The sequence below is a fragment of the Equus caballus genome, chromosome 1 (genome assembly GCF_041296265.1).
Source record: "Equus caballus isolate H_3958 breed thoroughbred chromosome 1, TB-T2T, whole genome shotgun sequence".
NCBI classification, from domain to species: domain Eukaryota; kingdom Metazoa; phylum Chordata; class Mammalia; order Perissodactyla; family Equidae; genus Equus; species Equus caballus.
In genome coordinates this window covers 82,735,632-82,753,064 of record NC_091684.1, presented here as the reverse complement: position 1 = coordinate 82,753,064, position 17,433 = coordinate 82,735,632, and the positions used below count along the sequence as shown (strand labels likewise).

Genomic DNA, 17,433 nt, shown 5'->3' with positions numbered 1-17,433 from the left:
GGAGGATGCGCTCCGCGCCGCGCCAAGAACCTGGAGGCGGGGCACCCGCCTAGTCTCCATGTCCGCTCGGGCTCACCCCCAGCCAGTCGGCCCAGACTCCGCATCCCGGCGTGGTTTCCCTGCCTTCTCTGGGCGGCTGGGAAGGGCTAAGCGCAAGGACCGCGAGCCGGTGCACAGGATGAGAAAGAGTGGCTGTGCGTGCGGGGGTGCACGGTTTGGGGCTGCGGGTGGCAGGCCCGCAGCCCGTGTCCCGCACCTGGCTCCCACTCGCGCCCCGCCCAGCCCGCACCCCGAGTCCAGCACGCATCTCCTACTCGCGCCCCGCCGGACCCGCACCCGGCGCCGCCCAGACCGGTACCCCGAGCCCCGCCTCTACCCCGCACCCCGCCCGCACCCTGGCCCCGCCCGGCCCGCCCCGCGGCCCTCCCCCAGTCCCCCTCACCGCCCCGCCCCGCCCCTGCCCGCTCCTCCGGCGCAGTCCGCGCCGGCCGCGCTTCAGTCCCGCGACCAGAGCCAGGCGCACGGCAGCGGAGAGCGCCCCGGAGTCCGCGCCCCGACGCTCCGCGCCCGCAGTGTCCGCCGCGTCCGGGGCGGGCATGGGGCGGCCAGGCTGAGCGCCGCACCCAGCCGCCGAGACCCGCCAGACCAAGCCACCGTCCCTCTTGCCGCGGCCCCGGCGCGCACGGGCGATGGCGAAGGCGACGGCCGGCGCCGCGGGGCTGCGGTTGCTGCTGCTGCTGCCGCTGCTCGGCGAAGGTAAGTCCTGCCGGCCGCCGGTGCCCGCAACAGCCGGGGCGAAGTTGGAGCCGAGCAGCGGAGTGGACGCGTTCGGAAACGCCTTTCTGTTTGCGGCGGGCAGCGGGCTGCGCAGTTGGCGGCCGCCCGGGCTCTGCTGGGAGCGAGGTGGTGCGGCGGGCAGGGCGCCTCGGGTCTGGGCTGGGCGGGTCTCGGACCGGAGCGCGATGCAGGCCGGGCTGGGGCGGCCGGGATCGGTGCCGAGGGCCAGAGCCGCAGCTGCTCGTCCCAGCCTGGTCGCGCCTCACGCAGCAGCCGCGTCTTGGAGCGAACTGGGCATATCTTGCCGCCGTTTCGGCGCAGGTAGAGGACGACTGAGGTAGCCCTAGAAAGCCTGCGACTTGAGCGGGGAGTTCTGTTTCTGCAGAACATGCCCCGTCCTGGTTTCCTTTTCGCGCTCCACGTCCGTGCGTTCGTCCTCCAGCTCTGATACCCTGGCCGGCCGCAAGTGCGGAGGGCATCTGCTCTTTATAAAAGGTTGCTTTTCCCTGTACATTTTTGCCGCCCTAGTCTTTAAAAGTCCTAAAAAGCCTGTGGTTTCTGGGGAGCCTGCCCTCGAGGGCCGTTCAGACTGGCCCGGCGCAGCCGGTTGAGGGCCCGCCTTGTCCTAGTCCCACCCGACAGCTTAGAGTCGCGCGCCGCTGCCCGGAATGGGCACCTGAAGGTGCGGCCTTTGGGACCGTATGATGGCTCTGGGCCAACTTCTATCAAGAGCTTTTGACCAGCTCGAGGTGGGGCACCGCCAGCGTCGGTGCTGGGAGCATTAGATGTCGCCTCGCAAAGCCTGGTCACTGCCCTCACCCCAAACCCTGACAGATGAACCCCAAGCCTGTAGAATCTTTGACCCCCTTGGCCATGTCGCGGTCCGTCAAACCCACCCTGATCGCCTCCCGCAGTACTATGTATGCACCAGGTTTCCCTCTGAGAGGGATGGCGCCCAGGCTACCCTCCCCCACTTGCTTACAAAGGACTTTCTCTCCCTGTGGCCTTTGGGAACCCAAGAGCCCGGGTCCCCTGCCTCTAGCCCCAGGTCCTGTGCAGGCTTTGGGTTCACAGACCTGCCCAAGGCTTCGTTTGTGTGACTGGATCCCCAACTCAAAGGGCAGATAGTGAAGCCAGAATGGGGTCCCCAGTCCGTCATAGGGAGGGCAAGGGAGAAACTCTTTCCTTGCCCTGGAGAAAAATGGAGGGAGGGAGTCTGTTTCCAGTATTGGGACTCTGGGGTCACAGTGCTGCAGGGGGAAGACAGGCAGGAGGCTAAAGGACAGAAGTAAACACAAACACTGTCTTCTGAAGATCTCTTGTAACTCCTGGTTGCAACTTTGTAGTTGTGGGCATGTGGTCAGGTGTGAGCCGGAAGCCTGTGGCACTGGGCAGCCTGCAGAGGATTTCCCTTGCCCTTCCACCACCTTGCACTTAACTAGGGTGCCCAGTGAGGCTGTGGGGGGCTGGACTGGGGGGCAGGTTGCAAGGGTTGGCCTGGTAGCCCTTGGCAGGAACGCAGGTGGCTTTTCCACCCCCCTGGCCCAAGGTGTTGGGCAGCGGAAGACAGGCTCTCCAATCCAGGGAAAGTGAGCACCCGCCCCACCCACCCTTATCTTGGGATGACAAAGAAATCGTGATTGGTGGCACTGAGAGTGGAGATGTGGCCCCACAGCACCCAAGGAGAGCAGCTGGGGTCTTTGGAGAGGCCTTCAGGTGCCCTTTATCAGGAGCAGCAGCCCTGGAGCTAGCGAGCCGTGCTCTCAGTGAGCAGCTCCAGACTGCCACTAGTGAGCTGGGCTGCTACTCCCCCGACCCACCCAAACTGGGCCAGTTCGGCCGCGGTGCGCCCTCTTGTGGACGCAGCGCTCCAGTGGTCGGGCCTGTTGCCAGGGGGATGGGCTCCTTCTCCAGAGGATGAAGGTTTTCCTTTCCTGGGTCAGACACTGAGGAAAGACAGCAAGCTCCCTTCTGTGCCAGGGAAGATGGCAGGACGGGGTCAGGGAGGGGACCCAAATGAAGAGGCAGTGGCCTAGACTACAGCGCAGAGGGAGAAGCAGCTGCCTCAGGGCTGGCAGGGGTGGGCTAGAGGGCCCAGGGAAGCCCAGAGCAAGGCCATGGACATTAACAGACCCCACGCCCCGCCCCCCCCCACCAACATGTGCAACACTCTCATTGTTTGTGACCACACACACCTTCAGAAAAAGGTGCCAGTTGAAACACAGACTCCCAGAGCAGGACAGGACTTGTTCTTCCCCACACCCTGGTATCCGTGCACACTTGCACACACACCCTCACATCTGTGCTCTCACACACACATGCCCTTGCATCTGTGCTTGCTCACACACACAGTCATCACCAAGATACACTCCTGCCCTTTCTCAAGGATATGTGATCATGAGGCCTGTGGACACATACACTCCCACAGCGTGGCCCCTCACACTCCACTCTCCCCCAGGGAACTCAGCCTCTCTCCCTGCTGCTAAGGCACACAGGGGCACCTGCCCCTCACCACCTCATACACTCATGGCAGACCCATCTGCCCTGGATATCCTGGAACCAGAGGTAGGGAACCTCCATCTAAAAATTGCTCGTAGAAGAGCTTTGCTGCTCAGCACAGTACAGCCATCCCTGTTGCCTGCATGAGGAATTGGAATCCCAGCTTCTGGGGCTCCCCCTGCATTTCCCAAGCCAACCCCTCACCCAGCACCATCTCGCTGGCCTCCTGTAGCTCTCAGCAGGCCTCACGTCTCTCGTCTTCCGAGCCTGACTTCTTGGGTCCCGTTTTGCTCAGCACCTCTGGCCACAAGGAAGGACCTGCCCTCTCTGCCTGTGGACCCCCTGAGCCTTTCACTCCCGGGTACTGAAGAAGGGAAAACTTGCCACGACTTGACAGGCCCCCTCTCCTGGCTGCCGGGCCCACCCCTCTGCACTGGGGCCTGGGCAGGCCACTTCTGCCTGGACCAGCAGGTTCCAGAGCAGCCCCTGGCCAGGAAAGCTGCTCCACCTACTTCTTCCTTTCTCTTGTGGCTCCTCCCCTCTCTTTGGCCAGGGGCGAGTGGAAGACATGTCCTTCTGCCCCAGGCTGGCCTGGGCCCTGCCCTCTTTCTCCTCCACTCCAGCCCACTAAGCCCCTCTGGCCTCTGGGAGCTGCCTGTATCCCATGCTGGGATGCATCCTAACCAGGAAAGAGGGGCTGGGCCAGCTGGTGGGCTCCTAGGGGTGGGGCCTGCAAACAGAGAGCAAATGGGGAAGTTTATTGAGCCCGTTGCTAAATTGCCTTTATTCTGCAGAATTGCTTTAGGGACAGCTAAGTAAATCACTGTTTCCTTGGTGGTGTGAAGAAAATGGGATGCATTCACCTAATGGGGAGCTAATGGCCTTTTAGCTGGGGGAGGAGAAAACTAATTAAAAATTATGGTATCTGTTAAAATGGAGCCTGGGGTGCCAAGGGGAAGGGAGGGCCTGGAAGCTGCGGCCTCCCCTGAGGCCTTCCGCCCTTCTGCGACCTAAGAGAGGACTCCTCCCTAACTGGGTAAGGCTGATGCCAGCAGCAGCCAATCCACTGGGGGCTCACAGCCTATGGTCCTGTGCTAAGCACTGCTTATCTGCTAGCTCACTGTATCCTTCTGAACCCCTGGGGGGGGGGGGGTTAGCCTTGTTTTCTCGTTTCACAGGTGAGGAAACTGTGGCTCCTGTAGCCTGTGGAGAGGACTTGGTGACTCCCCACCCCTGGTTCTCTGGCTTTCAACAAGCCACTTCTTTGGGCCAGCAGTGGTGGGGACCAGGAGTGGGGCTGAGGAGGGGTCCTGGGAGGGAGAGGTGGCCCTGAGCCCACTGACCCATCGGTGACTCCCCTGCTTGGGGCTCCAGGGACCCTGGGGACAGCCTGGCCTAGGTATGAGAATGAAGTGTGGCGCTGTGCTCTGACACCTAAAACAGGAGCTTCTCTGGGTGAGACTGCTGCTTTAGCTGACATCTGGGTGCCCTGTGGGTGTGGGGACACCACCAGGCATGGCCCTGTCATAGCTGGCCCCAGGAGAGGGGCATGTGTGCTCTGGAGTGGCCCTTGCACCCAGCCTCTACCTGGGGACCCAGCACCTGACAGAAGCTACTGTGCTGGGGGGGGGTGGGAGTGAGGCTTCAGGCGGCATGGGTGCGACTATGTCTCCTTACCCGGGACAGGGCTTGCCTCCCCAGGGATCCAGAAACCGGGCACCCAGGAAAAAAGGCAAAGTTGGAGAAGTGCTCCCCCCACAGAAACTCTTCCTTCCATCCTGTGGAAGTAGCTACATTTCCACCGTGGAACCCCCTCCCCCTTCCTGTGGGTGTCGGGGGAAGGACACTTCCTGGTGTGGGGGTTGTGCTCAGGCTCCTAACCTTGACGGCCACTCAGCTTAGGCCCCTCATGTCGTAGTCCTCCTCTCCCTCCTTATTTCTACAATTGTTTTTCTGAGTGAGTGGCTTAATAGTAACAGTAACCATAATAGTTTTCAGCCCACAAACACTCCTGGAGGGACCACCTGCAGCCTGGGGAGATTCTCCAGGGCTACGGATGCGCTTGGGGAGACAACAGAGGGCCCTTTGACCTCAGAGCTGTCACTCTGCAGAGAGGGACAGACAGTAAAGGAAGCGCTAAGCCATCACTTATGTCAAATGTGTATGTGTAACTTCAGGTACAGGTGCATGGCAGGAGGCAGGCTGAGGGTAGGGTGGGAGAGGGCAGTGGGCCGCCAGGCAGGGAAACGGCCCTCTTGTCCGTGGGTGTAGGCTGAAGGGGGATGATGGCAGTGGGGGCTCTTCTGTCTCCCTGGCCGTCTCTCTCCCCTTCTCTCCCACCCTCTCATTTACCTCCCCTGGGTGTACAAGGGCCCTCTTCCATGCTCTATGGGCTTGGGGTGCTTCGGCCCCTAGAAGGCTGGGCAGTCAGTATAACTCAGAGAGGTCAGGCCCAGAGTGTCCATCTGGGCACCTGGGGACAGTGCTTCTGGGGAGCCTTGAAGGGGTGAGAAGGGTCAGTTTTCCCAGAGCCCACCTGGGTTTCCCTTCCCCCCACCCAGAGTAGCAGCCCAGGGCTGGTGGTATTTGGGGACTTAGGGGAGGCTTTGACTCCTGAGGCAGGGCTCCACCTCATCTCTGAGGACCTTAGAGGATGGGGCCCTCCAGGGATCAAGGCTCCAGGACACTTGGGAGCCCCGGTGGACTGGACCCTCCTCCTGTCTTCCCTCCCTCCCTGGTCCTCCCAACGTCTGCCTTCCCTGAGCTCTAGGGTCAGATGAGGCCTGGGCTTCCATTGAGCTCTGGCCTCACAGCTAGGTAATTGCAGGAGCCTCTGGGACCCTCTCTGCCCCCGAGGCTGGAGCCTATGAAGCCAGTGGATCCCTGAGCTATCCTCAGAGACCCTGGACAAGGCAAGGGTGGGGCAAGAGGTGGCAGCAGGCTGGCACTGTTCCCTTAGCTTCTCCACCATTGGAGCTGATGCCCCCTGGAAAGTGGTTGTGGGGCAGATGACGCCAATAGGACCTGAGGGCAGCAGTTCAGGCACCACGTGGGCCCTCAAGGAGAGCAGGTGGCCAGCCCTGAGCAAACACCGCTGTTTGCTTTAGCCTTGTGGGTGGTTCCACAAAGTATAGCAGCCAGGGCACTATACAGAAAGGTCACCTGTGCACCTGGACAGGTGTGTGCCCACCTGGTGGGCCGGCAGGTGCAGCCTCTCTGTGACATCAGCGATGCCCAGTGGGGGCAGAGCTGGGGCTCTGCAGGGCAGGGTCCAGTTCTGGGACCAGCTCAGGGGAGATGCCTGTTCCTCTGCCGGCCTAGGTCCTGGGGGACCCAGCCGCCCTCCCAGATTCAGGTGCCGGCAGCTGCACCTCATCACAGTTTTGAGCCTCCGCTCCTCTGAGACATGGGTGCTGATGTCTGGGTTCTGCAGGGCCCTGGGCTCCAGAGAAGTGCCTGAGGGGTCAGTATGGCATGGGAGGGGAAGGCAGGGGAGGTGAGGCTTCCAGCCCTGCACCAGAGCACCAGCCCTGACCTGCACTCTGATTGGAGAAAGGGTTCTGCTGCTAAAATAAGTCACAAAACCCCTGGCAAGATCAGGGTCATCACAGTGGTTCCAGTGCCCCCCATGTGCCTGTATGATTGCCAGAAAATTCTAGTGATTCTCACTCTTCCAGAAAGGGAGAAAGAAAAAAATGTAATTTCCTAAAATTGAATGAATGGCCTAGAAAATGCTGGGAGGATGTGCTCCATATGCCAGGACTCAGAGTGGGTGAGTGTGGAGGGTGAGCTGGGGGTGCACAGAGTGACGGTAGGCATCTCAGTGAAGGGAGAGAGTTCATGGAGTTTCTTCCTCCAACTTGTCTTGCCAGTGAAAGAGGCCAAGACTTAGAGAAACAGTGAAAGAGAGGAGCCAGGGGGCTGGTCCTGGTTGGGCATGGGCTTTCTCCTCACCCATCATTGCCTGTGAGGTGTCCACTGCTTTCTGTTCTCTCCTTTCTAGGGAGGAGAAAGGGTGGAGTCGGGGAGCAGGGCTCCGTCCCAGCCACCACTCAGGCATGCGCAGCTCTGGCCAGGTCCCTGCACAGCCGCCTTCCTCTCCTCACCTGTGGAAGCAGCGTCAACATGCACATAGCGCTGTGGGGACATGCTTTGCCACCAGGAGGGGTTGAGCCTTGTCAGTGGGTAGCCTGTAGGTGGTCATTGCAGGCCACTTGTCCAGCAGGACCACAGACATGACTCCATAGAGCCTTGAAAAATCTTTATTGAGGCCCACTCGAATCTTCTTTGCTTCCCAGCCTCCCACCCACCTGTATCTATAAGGGGAAGCGAGACTGTACTTGGTAACAGAAACCCCCACCATCTCAGTGACCCAAGGCAGTCCATTTGTCTCCTGCTCATGGCGCTTCCTGTCAGCCACTCCATGCCTGGCTGTGTGCATGGAGCTCTGAGCAGCCAGGCCTGGAGGGGCCCAGGGCTCTATGCCCATTTCCATGGGCTGGAATCCCGTCACCTGGCCCTCTCTCTGCAAAGGAGGCCTGGGGTGCAGAGGAGAGTGAGGCAAGTGAGGGGGTGCACACTGGGGCACCTGCACGCGCTTCTGGGAGTCTCCTCTCCAGACTTGCACCCCTGCTCACGGGCTCTTCCAGCTCTCCCCCTACAGGGCGGCACAGCAGGGCCCTGTGTCAGAGCTAGCAGCTGGGGGTGCGGCAGAATGGCATGGTAAATAATTACAATTTACTTTTTTTTATTGAGGTGAAATTTATGTAATACGGAATCAACCATTTCAATGTGAACAATTCAGTGGCATGTAGTACATTCACAGTGTTGCATAGGTGTCACCTCTGTGTGGTTCCAAAACATCTTCATGTTCACAAAAGGAAACCCCATATCCATCAGGCAGTGCTGCCTCCTCCCCTATCCCAGCGCCTGGTAACCGCCTGGTAACCACCACTCTGCGTCCTGTCTCTATGAATTTGTCCAGTTTGGACCTTGTGTATGGCATCTTTTACGTAGCATAATGTTTTCCAGGTGCATTACATTGTAGCATATGTCAGTACTTCGTTTCTTTTTAAGGATGAGTAATATTCCGTTGTGCATATAGACCATGTTTATTTGTCCATTCATCTGTTGATAGACATTTGGGTTGTTTCCACCTTTCAGCTATTGTGAATAATGTTGCCATGAACATTCATGTGCAAATACCTGTGGGAGTCCTTGTTTTCAGTTCTCTTAGGTATGTTGCTAGGAGTGGAATTACTGGGCCATATGGTAATTCTATGTTTTATTTTTTGAGGAATTGGCAAATTGTTTTCCATAGCAGCTGAACCATTTTATATTCCCATCACAGTGTGTGAGGTTTACAATTTTACCACATCCTCACCAACCTTTGTTATTTTCTGGGTCTTTACAAAAATTATAGCCATCCTAGTGGGAACAAAGTGATATCTCATTGTGGTTTTGATTTGCATTTTCCTAGTGATTAGTGATGTTGAACATCTTTTCGTATGCTTGTTGGCCATTAGTATCTTCTTTCGAGAAGTGTCTATTCAGGTCCTTTGCCCATGTTTAATTTGGGTGTCTTTCTTTGTTGGGTTTACTTCGCTTTATCAAATCTCCTCCAAGTATTACTGAGAAGCGGTTTCATCCAGCAGCATGTCTGTCAGTGTCTAAGCCCCAGATCCCTTTTGAGGAGACCATGGGTTCATCCGATGTCTTCCTGTGGAGGCTGAGTCACCATGACCTCACTGGGACCCTGCGGACATTCTCAAAGACTTGGACCCTAAAGCCACATTGAGCTTCAATGTCCCAGAGCAGTGTGTGTGAGACGCTGTTGTCCAGGGCACCCTATGAAGGCTGGAGGAGGGAGGGGTGCCAGGATCCAGCCGCCCACCTAGCCCACCTGACAAGGCAGGACTCAGCAGCAGGGGAACCCAGGGCTGCCCTGTCTTGCTAAACCTCAATCCAGACTCTAAAAATAACCAGGCAGATCCAGTGTAAGTTGATTACCATAATTGCAGCTGTGTGATGTCATGCTGCCAGTCCCGTGAAGCCGTTTTCCTGGGACAGTGGTATGTGCAGAGGCAGGGCCCACCCCTCCCTGCACCCAGAAGCTGCACAGGTACCTGGGCCTACATGGGGCAGGAAGGCCTTGACTGAGGGGTAGTGGGAAGGCTTTGTGGGCCCAGGTAGATCTGATTCCAGAGTTGGGGGCCGGAGAAAGGAGAACCAGCTTCCGTCAGCAGGTGCTCTGTGCCTGGGCTGTCCCAGCAGAGCTTCCAGGGAGGAGTCCCTGTCCATATTCACAGCTGGGAACAGAAGAGAGAGGCCGAGTGCTGAACCCGTCTCACAGCGAGGCTGTGGAGGGGCCTGGACTTGGGCCCGACTCTGCCCTTGTCTTTCTGTTTCCTCGTGTTGTGCTGAAATCTCTCCTTTGGATCTAGGCGCCTGTCTTCTTACCTTATCATCAGTGGCCAAGGAGGACATCTGTGGTCCTAATCCTCTTCTGGCCCAATGTTCCTTATGCCCCAGGGGCCACCCAGGCCAAAACTCACCCCAATTCCCATCATGCCCACTGTCCTGCCCCTTGGCCCCTCGTCAGGAAGGTCATTCCATGAATGCTCTTGCACAGATGTCACACTGACTCATAAGGGAATCAGAACTTAATCTGAAAGAAGCCTCAGCATCAGGTGCAACTCTCTCATTTTACAGATGGGGAAACTGAGGCCCAGTGGGAGTCATGAGTTGTCACATGTTGCGGAGGCATCAACTGAAGACTTGGTTGCCATGACCCCTTCTCCACAGGTCCACTCTAGCCCTGGAGTTGGGTTTGTTTTTACTCTTGAAGTTGAGGTCTTGATAACAGCATCCAGATGCAGGTGGCACGTGTCCCCACACCCTCTGTCTGGGCTGCAGTGGGCCTTCAGGACTTGCTGACTTGTCTGGCCCCACATCCATGCTCGGCGAGAACCTTCTCTCTCGGAGGCTTCCCCAGCTCTCCTCCCTCCACCTTCCCAGCAGGGCGGAGCCTCAGGCCTTCTTTGGAGCCCCCACAGCCCTGGGGAGAGCCCGGCTTCTGCTCGGAGACCGTAGTGGCCTGCCCACCGTCCACCCTGGCTGCACCTCCCTCACTGGCAGTGGGAGTGGGGAGAGGAGAGGACAGCAGGCCCGAGGCTGCAGGGAGAGGCCACAGGGGGCTCCCAACAGGAGCACTGTGACATCCTGAGCGTGCCCCACGCAGGAGGGAGTGCACACTGGGGACAGGAGGGCAGACCGGCTCAACTGGAGTCCTTGAGCACCTGAGACAAAGGGGCTCCCTTTAATAGGGCCGACTTGGCCCCCTCTCTTCCTTTCAAACTTGACAAGGAGGTGCAGCCAGACCACAGGCTGGCCCTCCAGACCCCCTCAGGCTGCTTCAGGGCCCAGCAAGGCCCAGCTCTGACTGACAGGCTGCCGTGGGCTTGTGGAGACACCTTTGTCCTGGTCACCCCATGTGGGTGGCCCCATGTGGGTGCCGCTCTTCTGGCACTGCCCTGACCCCCTCCCAGGACGTACAAGTCATGGGTCACCATCTATGTGCAAAAGTGCTGCTCTGTCCAGACTTTGCCAGACCCACCTCCTCAAGTGTTTGGTGGTACTAGGACCCAACAGGGGGAAGGGAAGGACCCCTCAAGGCTCACTTCTGTGTCCAGAGGGGATGGGAGTGTCAGGCCCCAAGCATGGGTGGGCACCTGGCAGTCGCTCCCTCCACCCAGGGCAGCCATTACTTCGTCTGTCCCCGTTAGGCGGGAGCTGCCTCAGCAAACTCCCACTCGGTTATGCCTCCCTGGCCTTCACTCCATTTCTCTGAAATGTTAAAGAGCGAATTTATGCAAGGAAACTTTTAGGGGCACCTACCTTTTAGAGGAAGCTCAGGGAGGCCATGGATGGTTATTTATGGCAGCATTTTCGGCCTGGTCTGCAAGCAGATGGGTAGGTGGCTAGGGGTCCTGGGTCACAGTGCCCTGGCTTCTCGACATGTGTGCACAGCTGTTGCCGAGCAGAGGAACCCAGTGGCCACACACACTGGCCAGGAGTGACCCTCATTCTGGCTCATTGTCTGTGTGGCCTTGGGCAAAGTACTTAGCCTCTCTCTGCCTCGGTTTGCCCCCCTGTAAGGCAGGAATCATACCTCTGGCAGTTGTGTTGATTAAATGGGTGATGTGTGTGAAGCGCTTAGAACAGAGCCCCTCATGAAGAATGCACAGTAGAAGGTGCCCAGTTAATGTTGAACGTGGGCCAGAAGGGTGCTGGGGGGTCAGAAAGGATCAGGACCATCTCTGTTCCAGGAGCTCAAGATGGGTGGGTGACAGATGTGTTTAAGTCTGAGTCATGGTGCTCTGCTGGGTACATGAGGGACAGTTGCCCAGGCAGAGGCACCAGGGTCAAAACCGATGATCTCCTGGCCCGTCACCCCCAGGCCGGAGCCGGCACACCTGCAACTGCAGTCAACTGGGCTGAGGGACACAAGAGCCCTGGAGCCAAGGGGGCCTGGTGACCCGTACACGGTCATCAGCAGGCCACTTGGGTGGCCAGTCTTTTTCCAGCCAAGCCTTGCCCCGGGTAAGAAATTAATTGTAACCTAATTGGCAGTTTCCTTTGCATAGAAGCCGGAAGGAACTGCCAGCGAGGCTGGTGATTAACTGGGCAGCAGCTGGGAAATCACATTTGGGCAGGAGTGTCCGTCATCTCAGCAAGGCCACTGCAGCTGGTCGGGGTGGGTGTGGAAGTGTGGGTGGTGGCCGCGGGTGCATGTTGGATGCAGCCTGGGACCCAGGCCCCCTGGAGCAGGAGGCTGGGGCCTGTGGGCAGAGGATGAGTGTGGGCTGCTGGCTCCCCAGCTTCTGGGCTGCAGATGTCACTTGCTGACCTCACTCCCCCAAACCTCAGCCGTGCCCCCACCCCTTCCTCACCCTCAGCAGAGGGCCACATGGATGACACAGGGGTGTCAGGGCTCTGGTTGCAGTTCCACAGTGAGTGCGAGAGGTGAATTCTGGGCTTCACTTTCCCAGCATTGAATGGGGAGAGTGATGTCTCTGGCCTACAGAGAGAGCTCAGGCGAGGTGTGTGTAGAAGAGCTTTTCACAAAGGAAGGTAGAGGAGTGTGCCTGTTTGTGCGTGTGTGTGTGTGTCAGTGGTACCTCTGGGTGAGGGCTGACCCCCAGGTCTCTCCCCCATCCAGTTGCTCTTCCTGGCCACCAGCCACCCTGCCTGGCCAGGGCCCAAGAAGATGGGTGTCTGGGGAGACACTGTACCCCACATTGGGTCCCGTGCCCTCCCCCACAAAGGACCACACAGTGGATTAAGGCTGGAGGGATGACGATGGGAAGGGCCTTGAGAGCTGTGCTGTGTGTGAAGCCCCTGACCAGACGGGTGGGCAGGAGCCCTGGGCTCTGTCCCAGACAGAACCTTCGGGAGCATGGAGAGCCCCAGAGCTCATCCTGGGAAGCCCAGGCACCCAGTGTGTGCCAGGATGGCCACTCGCTCCTTCCAGTGTGCTAGGCCCATCCAGCTTGCCCTTGCTGTATGCCCAGCCCAGATCAGAAAAGCTACTCGGTCTTGTGGCCACAGTGGCACAGGCTGCCCACTAAGGGCTGCTGGCAGCATTTGGGGAAGGAGGAATTTAAGACTAGAACTGAGGCTGCCCTGCTGTGATGGTGATAGTGTCCTCATTGAAGTAGCTGGCCCTGGCATTTGTTGAGTGCACAGTGTATGCACTAAGCTGTCCTTCTGTTGGGCACACTTGCAGAGGTCAGAGTTTTCTTGAAGGGTTTGCAGACAGAGGCTTAAATTTAGGGCATCAGGACCGGGACAAGCTGTCAGATTTCCCCAAAGGAGGGATTGGCTTATGAGTAAGCACAGCTGAGCTGAGCCGGGGACCCATGAGCAGAGGCAGCTGGTTCTGACACTGAGGCACCTGTGGAGCATCAAATCCCTAGAGCCTGCCCCAGGCCTTCCCTTCACACCTGCTCTGTGCCAGACGTCAGGCAAGGTTCTAGGGATACAACAGTGAGCAAGACAGGCCCAATGCTGGCCCTGTAGGCCTTTACAGCACAGCTTTCCTCCCGTGGCTTGTGTGGGCCAAACCTGGCAAAACTGCTTTCGTTTGCAAGCCTCAGGATGGCTGGCAAAGTGACAGTGGTAATGGCAGTGATGGTGGTGAAGGTGGTGATGGTGGTGATGATCGTGATAGTGAAAGTGGTGGTGGTGGAGGTGGTGGTGAGGGGGGTGGTGGGGTGAAAGTGATGATGGTGGTGATGATGGTTGTGGTGGTGATGGTATAGGTGGTGCTGGTGATGGGGGTGGTGACAGGGGTGGTGACGGGGATCGGGGAACGATGGTGATGACAGTTGTCCTGAAGATAGTGATTATGGTAGTGGTGATGGTGGTGATGGTTGTGGTGGTGTAGCCACCTTCACTGAGCTTTACTGGGTGCACACTGTTCTGAGTGCATTATGTGCACTGAGTCATTTTAGCCTCCCACTGACCCTGTGAGGTGGGACGTCTTAATATCCTTGGATACAAAGGAGAAAACTGAGGCACAGAACTTATGTCACTTACCCAGGCTGGTGCCCTCCACCCCACTACCCAAACACTGTGTTCTCCATTGCCCCCAGATCAAGTCCACAGAAGATCAAGTCCACCTCTCTTCTACCAGGTTTTCCAAGTTCGTGACCTCTTGGCCTTGCAGAGCTGGACTTCCTGTCACCAGCCAGTGTTGCTGCTTTCCCTCTCCTCTGCCTTCAAGGCCAAGCCCCCCCCCACCCTGCCAGAGCCCCTCAGACCACCCTCCTCTCATCCCTGTGTCCTGCCAGGACTCTGTAGCTGGCCTCTAGGACCATCCCTTCCCACTCTGGCCTCTGATTGCCCGTCTGTAGGATCCAGGCCTGGGCCCTCCCAGCTCACCCCAGCCCTCCTTCTGTCGCTCAGTTCAGGTATTTTTTCAGAAGGGGCAGTTTAGTTTTGCCCGAGTCCCCGAGAGATAGGATTATTTTTAAACTCTGCCTGAGCAGCCGATAAACACAGCAGGGCTGTACTGAACCAACAAGGCACCACCCCACACACCGCACCACACGTAACAGATGTGCCCCCGGCCCCACAGACCCACACTCACTTCCCCCACATACCACACTCTCCCTGTGCACGCCACACACACAGGTGGGCATGGCTCCTGAGACCCAAGTCCCCACAGGACTCCTGGAGCTGGCCTCCCTCCCTCAGGCCGTCCTTAGTGCCCACAGTGCCCTGCCCAGCCCCCAGCCCCAGCCGTCTTGGAGCCACCTGCTCCAAGGGGAGGATGCATTGGGAAGGTGTCCCCGTGCCCTTGCAGGGCATCCGGAGGCCTGGGATACTCGCTCCCCTCAGGGTTTGTCTCCTCCTCCACCATCCTCAGCCCCCGACCTCTGACCCCAGCCTCCTTCAGGGACACTTCACCCAGGATTGGGGTCCTTTCAGATAGGGCAGCCCACATCTGCTCAGCAGGAAAGTGTGTGACAACACAGGTCCACCCTGCTGACCTGGTGCTGACCAGGCTCAGCCTGCACTGCCACTGCATCCCTTGGTCAGGGATGACACTAGGGAGGGTGCACATGCCCCCCCCCCCCCAGTCTGCTTTCCTGATATTCCTGCTGGGGCGGGGGGCATCTCAGTGTCACCAACCACAAGATCTAAAAGCTGGGATTACTTGCAGGGAAGGGACCAGCTGACCTGTGAGCCTAGGACCGGGAGTGGCCAGGAGGCAGTCAGCCTGTGTGTCTGTTTGTCTTTCCTGCCTGGCTTGGGGTCTGCCAGAGCACTGAGGACGCATTCACTGTCGCTTTTCCAGAGGCAGGTGAGCAGCAGGGGAATGGGCACCCCTTCTTTCTGTAGGATGCTCCCCAGGGTCCTAGGAGGGTGTTGTTGAGAGGTGAGGCTGGGAGGCCCTGGGCTGAGGTGCTCCTGCCATGTGCCAGGGTTGTAACAGTTGTGTGGACGTACCTCCCACATGGGGAGGTGTCGAGCGCCTGCTCAGCCCCAGCTATTCAGAGTCACAGTGGTCGGCCTGCTGGGCCTTCCTCTGTGCTCACGGGCAGCGTGGCTGAGGAAGCAACCCCTCCAACCAGGGCTTGCACCGGAGCAGAAGCCTGCCCTACCTCTCCTGCCTCCTCAGCAGGGCTGGCCAGGTCCCTGAGCCCTCTCATCTCAGCTTCCTCATCCACAAAATTAGGTTAATGGGAGTAGCCCCCAGGAGAATGTGATGGTGCAGGCGCAATGAGGTGGATGGGTTGCTGTGGTGAGAACAGGGCCTGGCGTCAGAGCATCAGCCTCTGCTTCTGTTAGTGTCAGATTAGTGCTCTGAGAGTTAAGAGAGCAAAGGTCAGCGAGGTTGGGGATAGGGCCTGGGGGTAAAGGCTGAGCTGAGCAGGGGCTCACCTGAGAGAGACAACCTGGGAGGCCCATGCACCCAGGAGCCCTGGGCAAGGCTGGGTGAGTGAGCACAAGGCCCAGAGCCAGAATCTGCAGTGTTGGTGCCTGTGGGGAACAGAGGCCCCCTGAGACCCTGGCACCTGTGTGCTGTCACGCATGCAATGGCGAGCTCCCCAGCCATTCAGGTCTCTCCTGTGCCTGGTCACTGTGGTCCTGTGAGTAACTGGCAGTCGAGGCTGGAGCCATGGCAGAAACCATCAGTACCCAGGTATTTCCGTGGCCCGTGGCAGGCAGCCAGGACAGCACTGGTGGGAGGCCAGATGAGGCCAAGAACCTGTGGTTCTGTTTGGCCCTGTTCTCGCTAAAGATAGAGCTGTGGGCACATTTTTAACAAATAAAAAATGAAAACAAAAGCATAAGTAGCAAAAGGAAAAATAGATAAACTGGACTATATCGAAATTAAAAACTTCTGTGCATTATTGGACACAATCAACAGTGAAAAGGAAACCTATGAAATGGGAGAAAATATTTTCAAATCACATATCTGATAAATGGCTAATATCCAGAATATATAAAGAATTCCTACAATTCAGCAGCAACAGCAAAAAACCCAGTTCAAAAGTGGGCAAAGGACTTGAACAGACATTTCTTCAAAGAAGATACACAACTAGCCAATAAGCACATGAAAAGATGTTCAGCGTCACTCATGATTAGGGAAATGAAAATCAAAACCACGATGAGATATCACTTCATACCCATTAGGATGGCTACTATCAAAAAAACCCAGAAAATCACAAGTGTTGACAAGGATGTAGAGAAATTGGAACCCTGGTGCACTGTTGGTGGAATGTAAAATGGGGCAGCCACAATGGAAAACAGTGTGGAAGTTCCTCAAAAAATTAAAAATAGAGCTCCCATATAATCCAGCAATTTCACTTCTGGGTATATGTTCAAAAGAATTGAAATCAGTCTCAAAGAGATATTTGTACACCCACATTGATAGCAGCACTGTTCACAATACCCAGAAGGTGGAAGCAACCCAAGTGTCTATTGAGGTATGAATGGATAAATAAAAGGTGGTATATCCACACAATGGACTATTATTCAGCCTTAATAAGGAAGGAAATTGTGACACATGCTACAACATGGCTGACTCTTGAGGACATTATGGTAAGTGAAATTAAGCCAGTGACAAAAAAAACAAATACTGTATGACTCCTCATATGAGGTCCCTAGAGTGGTCAGAATCATAGAGACAGAAAGCAGAATGGTGGTTCCCAGGGGCTGGAGGAAGCAATGGGGAGTGGTGAATAGTTCAGTTTTGCAAGGTGAAGAGAATTTTGGAGATGAATGATGGTGATCGTTGCAAAACAATATGAATATATTTGATGCTGCTCAACTGTACACTTAAATAAGATGGTCAATGTAATGTATATTTTTTTTTTAAGAAAGATTTTTTTTTTTTAAAGATTTTTATTTTTTCCTTTTTCTCCCCAAAGCCCCCCGGTACATAGTTGTGTATTCTTCGTTGTGGGTTCTTCTAGTTGTGGCATGTGGGACGCTGCCTCAGTGTGGTCTGATGAGCAGTGCCATGTCCGCGCCCAGGATTCGAACTAACGAAACACTGGGCCGCCTGCAGCGGAGCGCGTGAACTTAACCACTCGGGCACGGGGCCAGCCCCAATGTAATGTATATTTTACCACAGTTAATAAA

General features: G+C 56.9%; 1 protein-coding gene across 2 annotated transcripts in view; it reads left to right on the top strand.

Moving 5' to 3' along the window:
* The first annotated feature begins 425 nt into the window (after positions 1-425).
* The window catches only part of RET (ret proto-oncogene), a 54,547-nt gene continuing 37,539 nt past the window's right edge, over positions 426-17,433 (top strand). The window contains exon 1 of one of the 2 annotated variants that reach the window (XM_023646736.2): positions 426-756. In XM_023646736.2, the coding sequence (XP_023502504.1) occupies positions 690-756 (67 nt within the window). In that variant the 5' untranslated portion in view covers positions 426-689. The remainder of the gene's footprint in view (positions 757-17,433) is intronic. The other variant, XM_070228431.1, reaches the window with a different exon arrangement.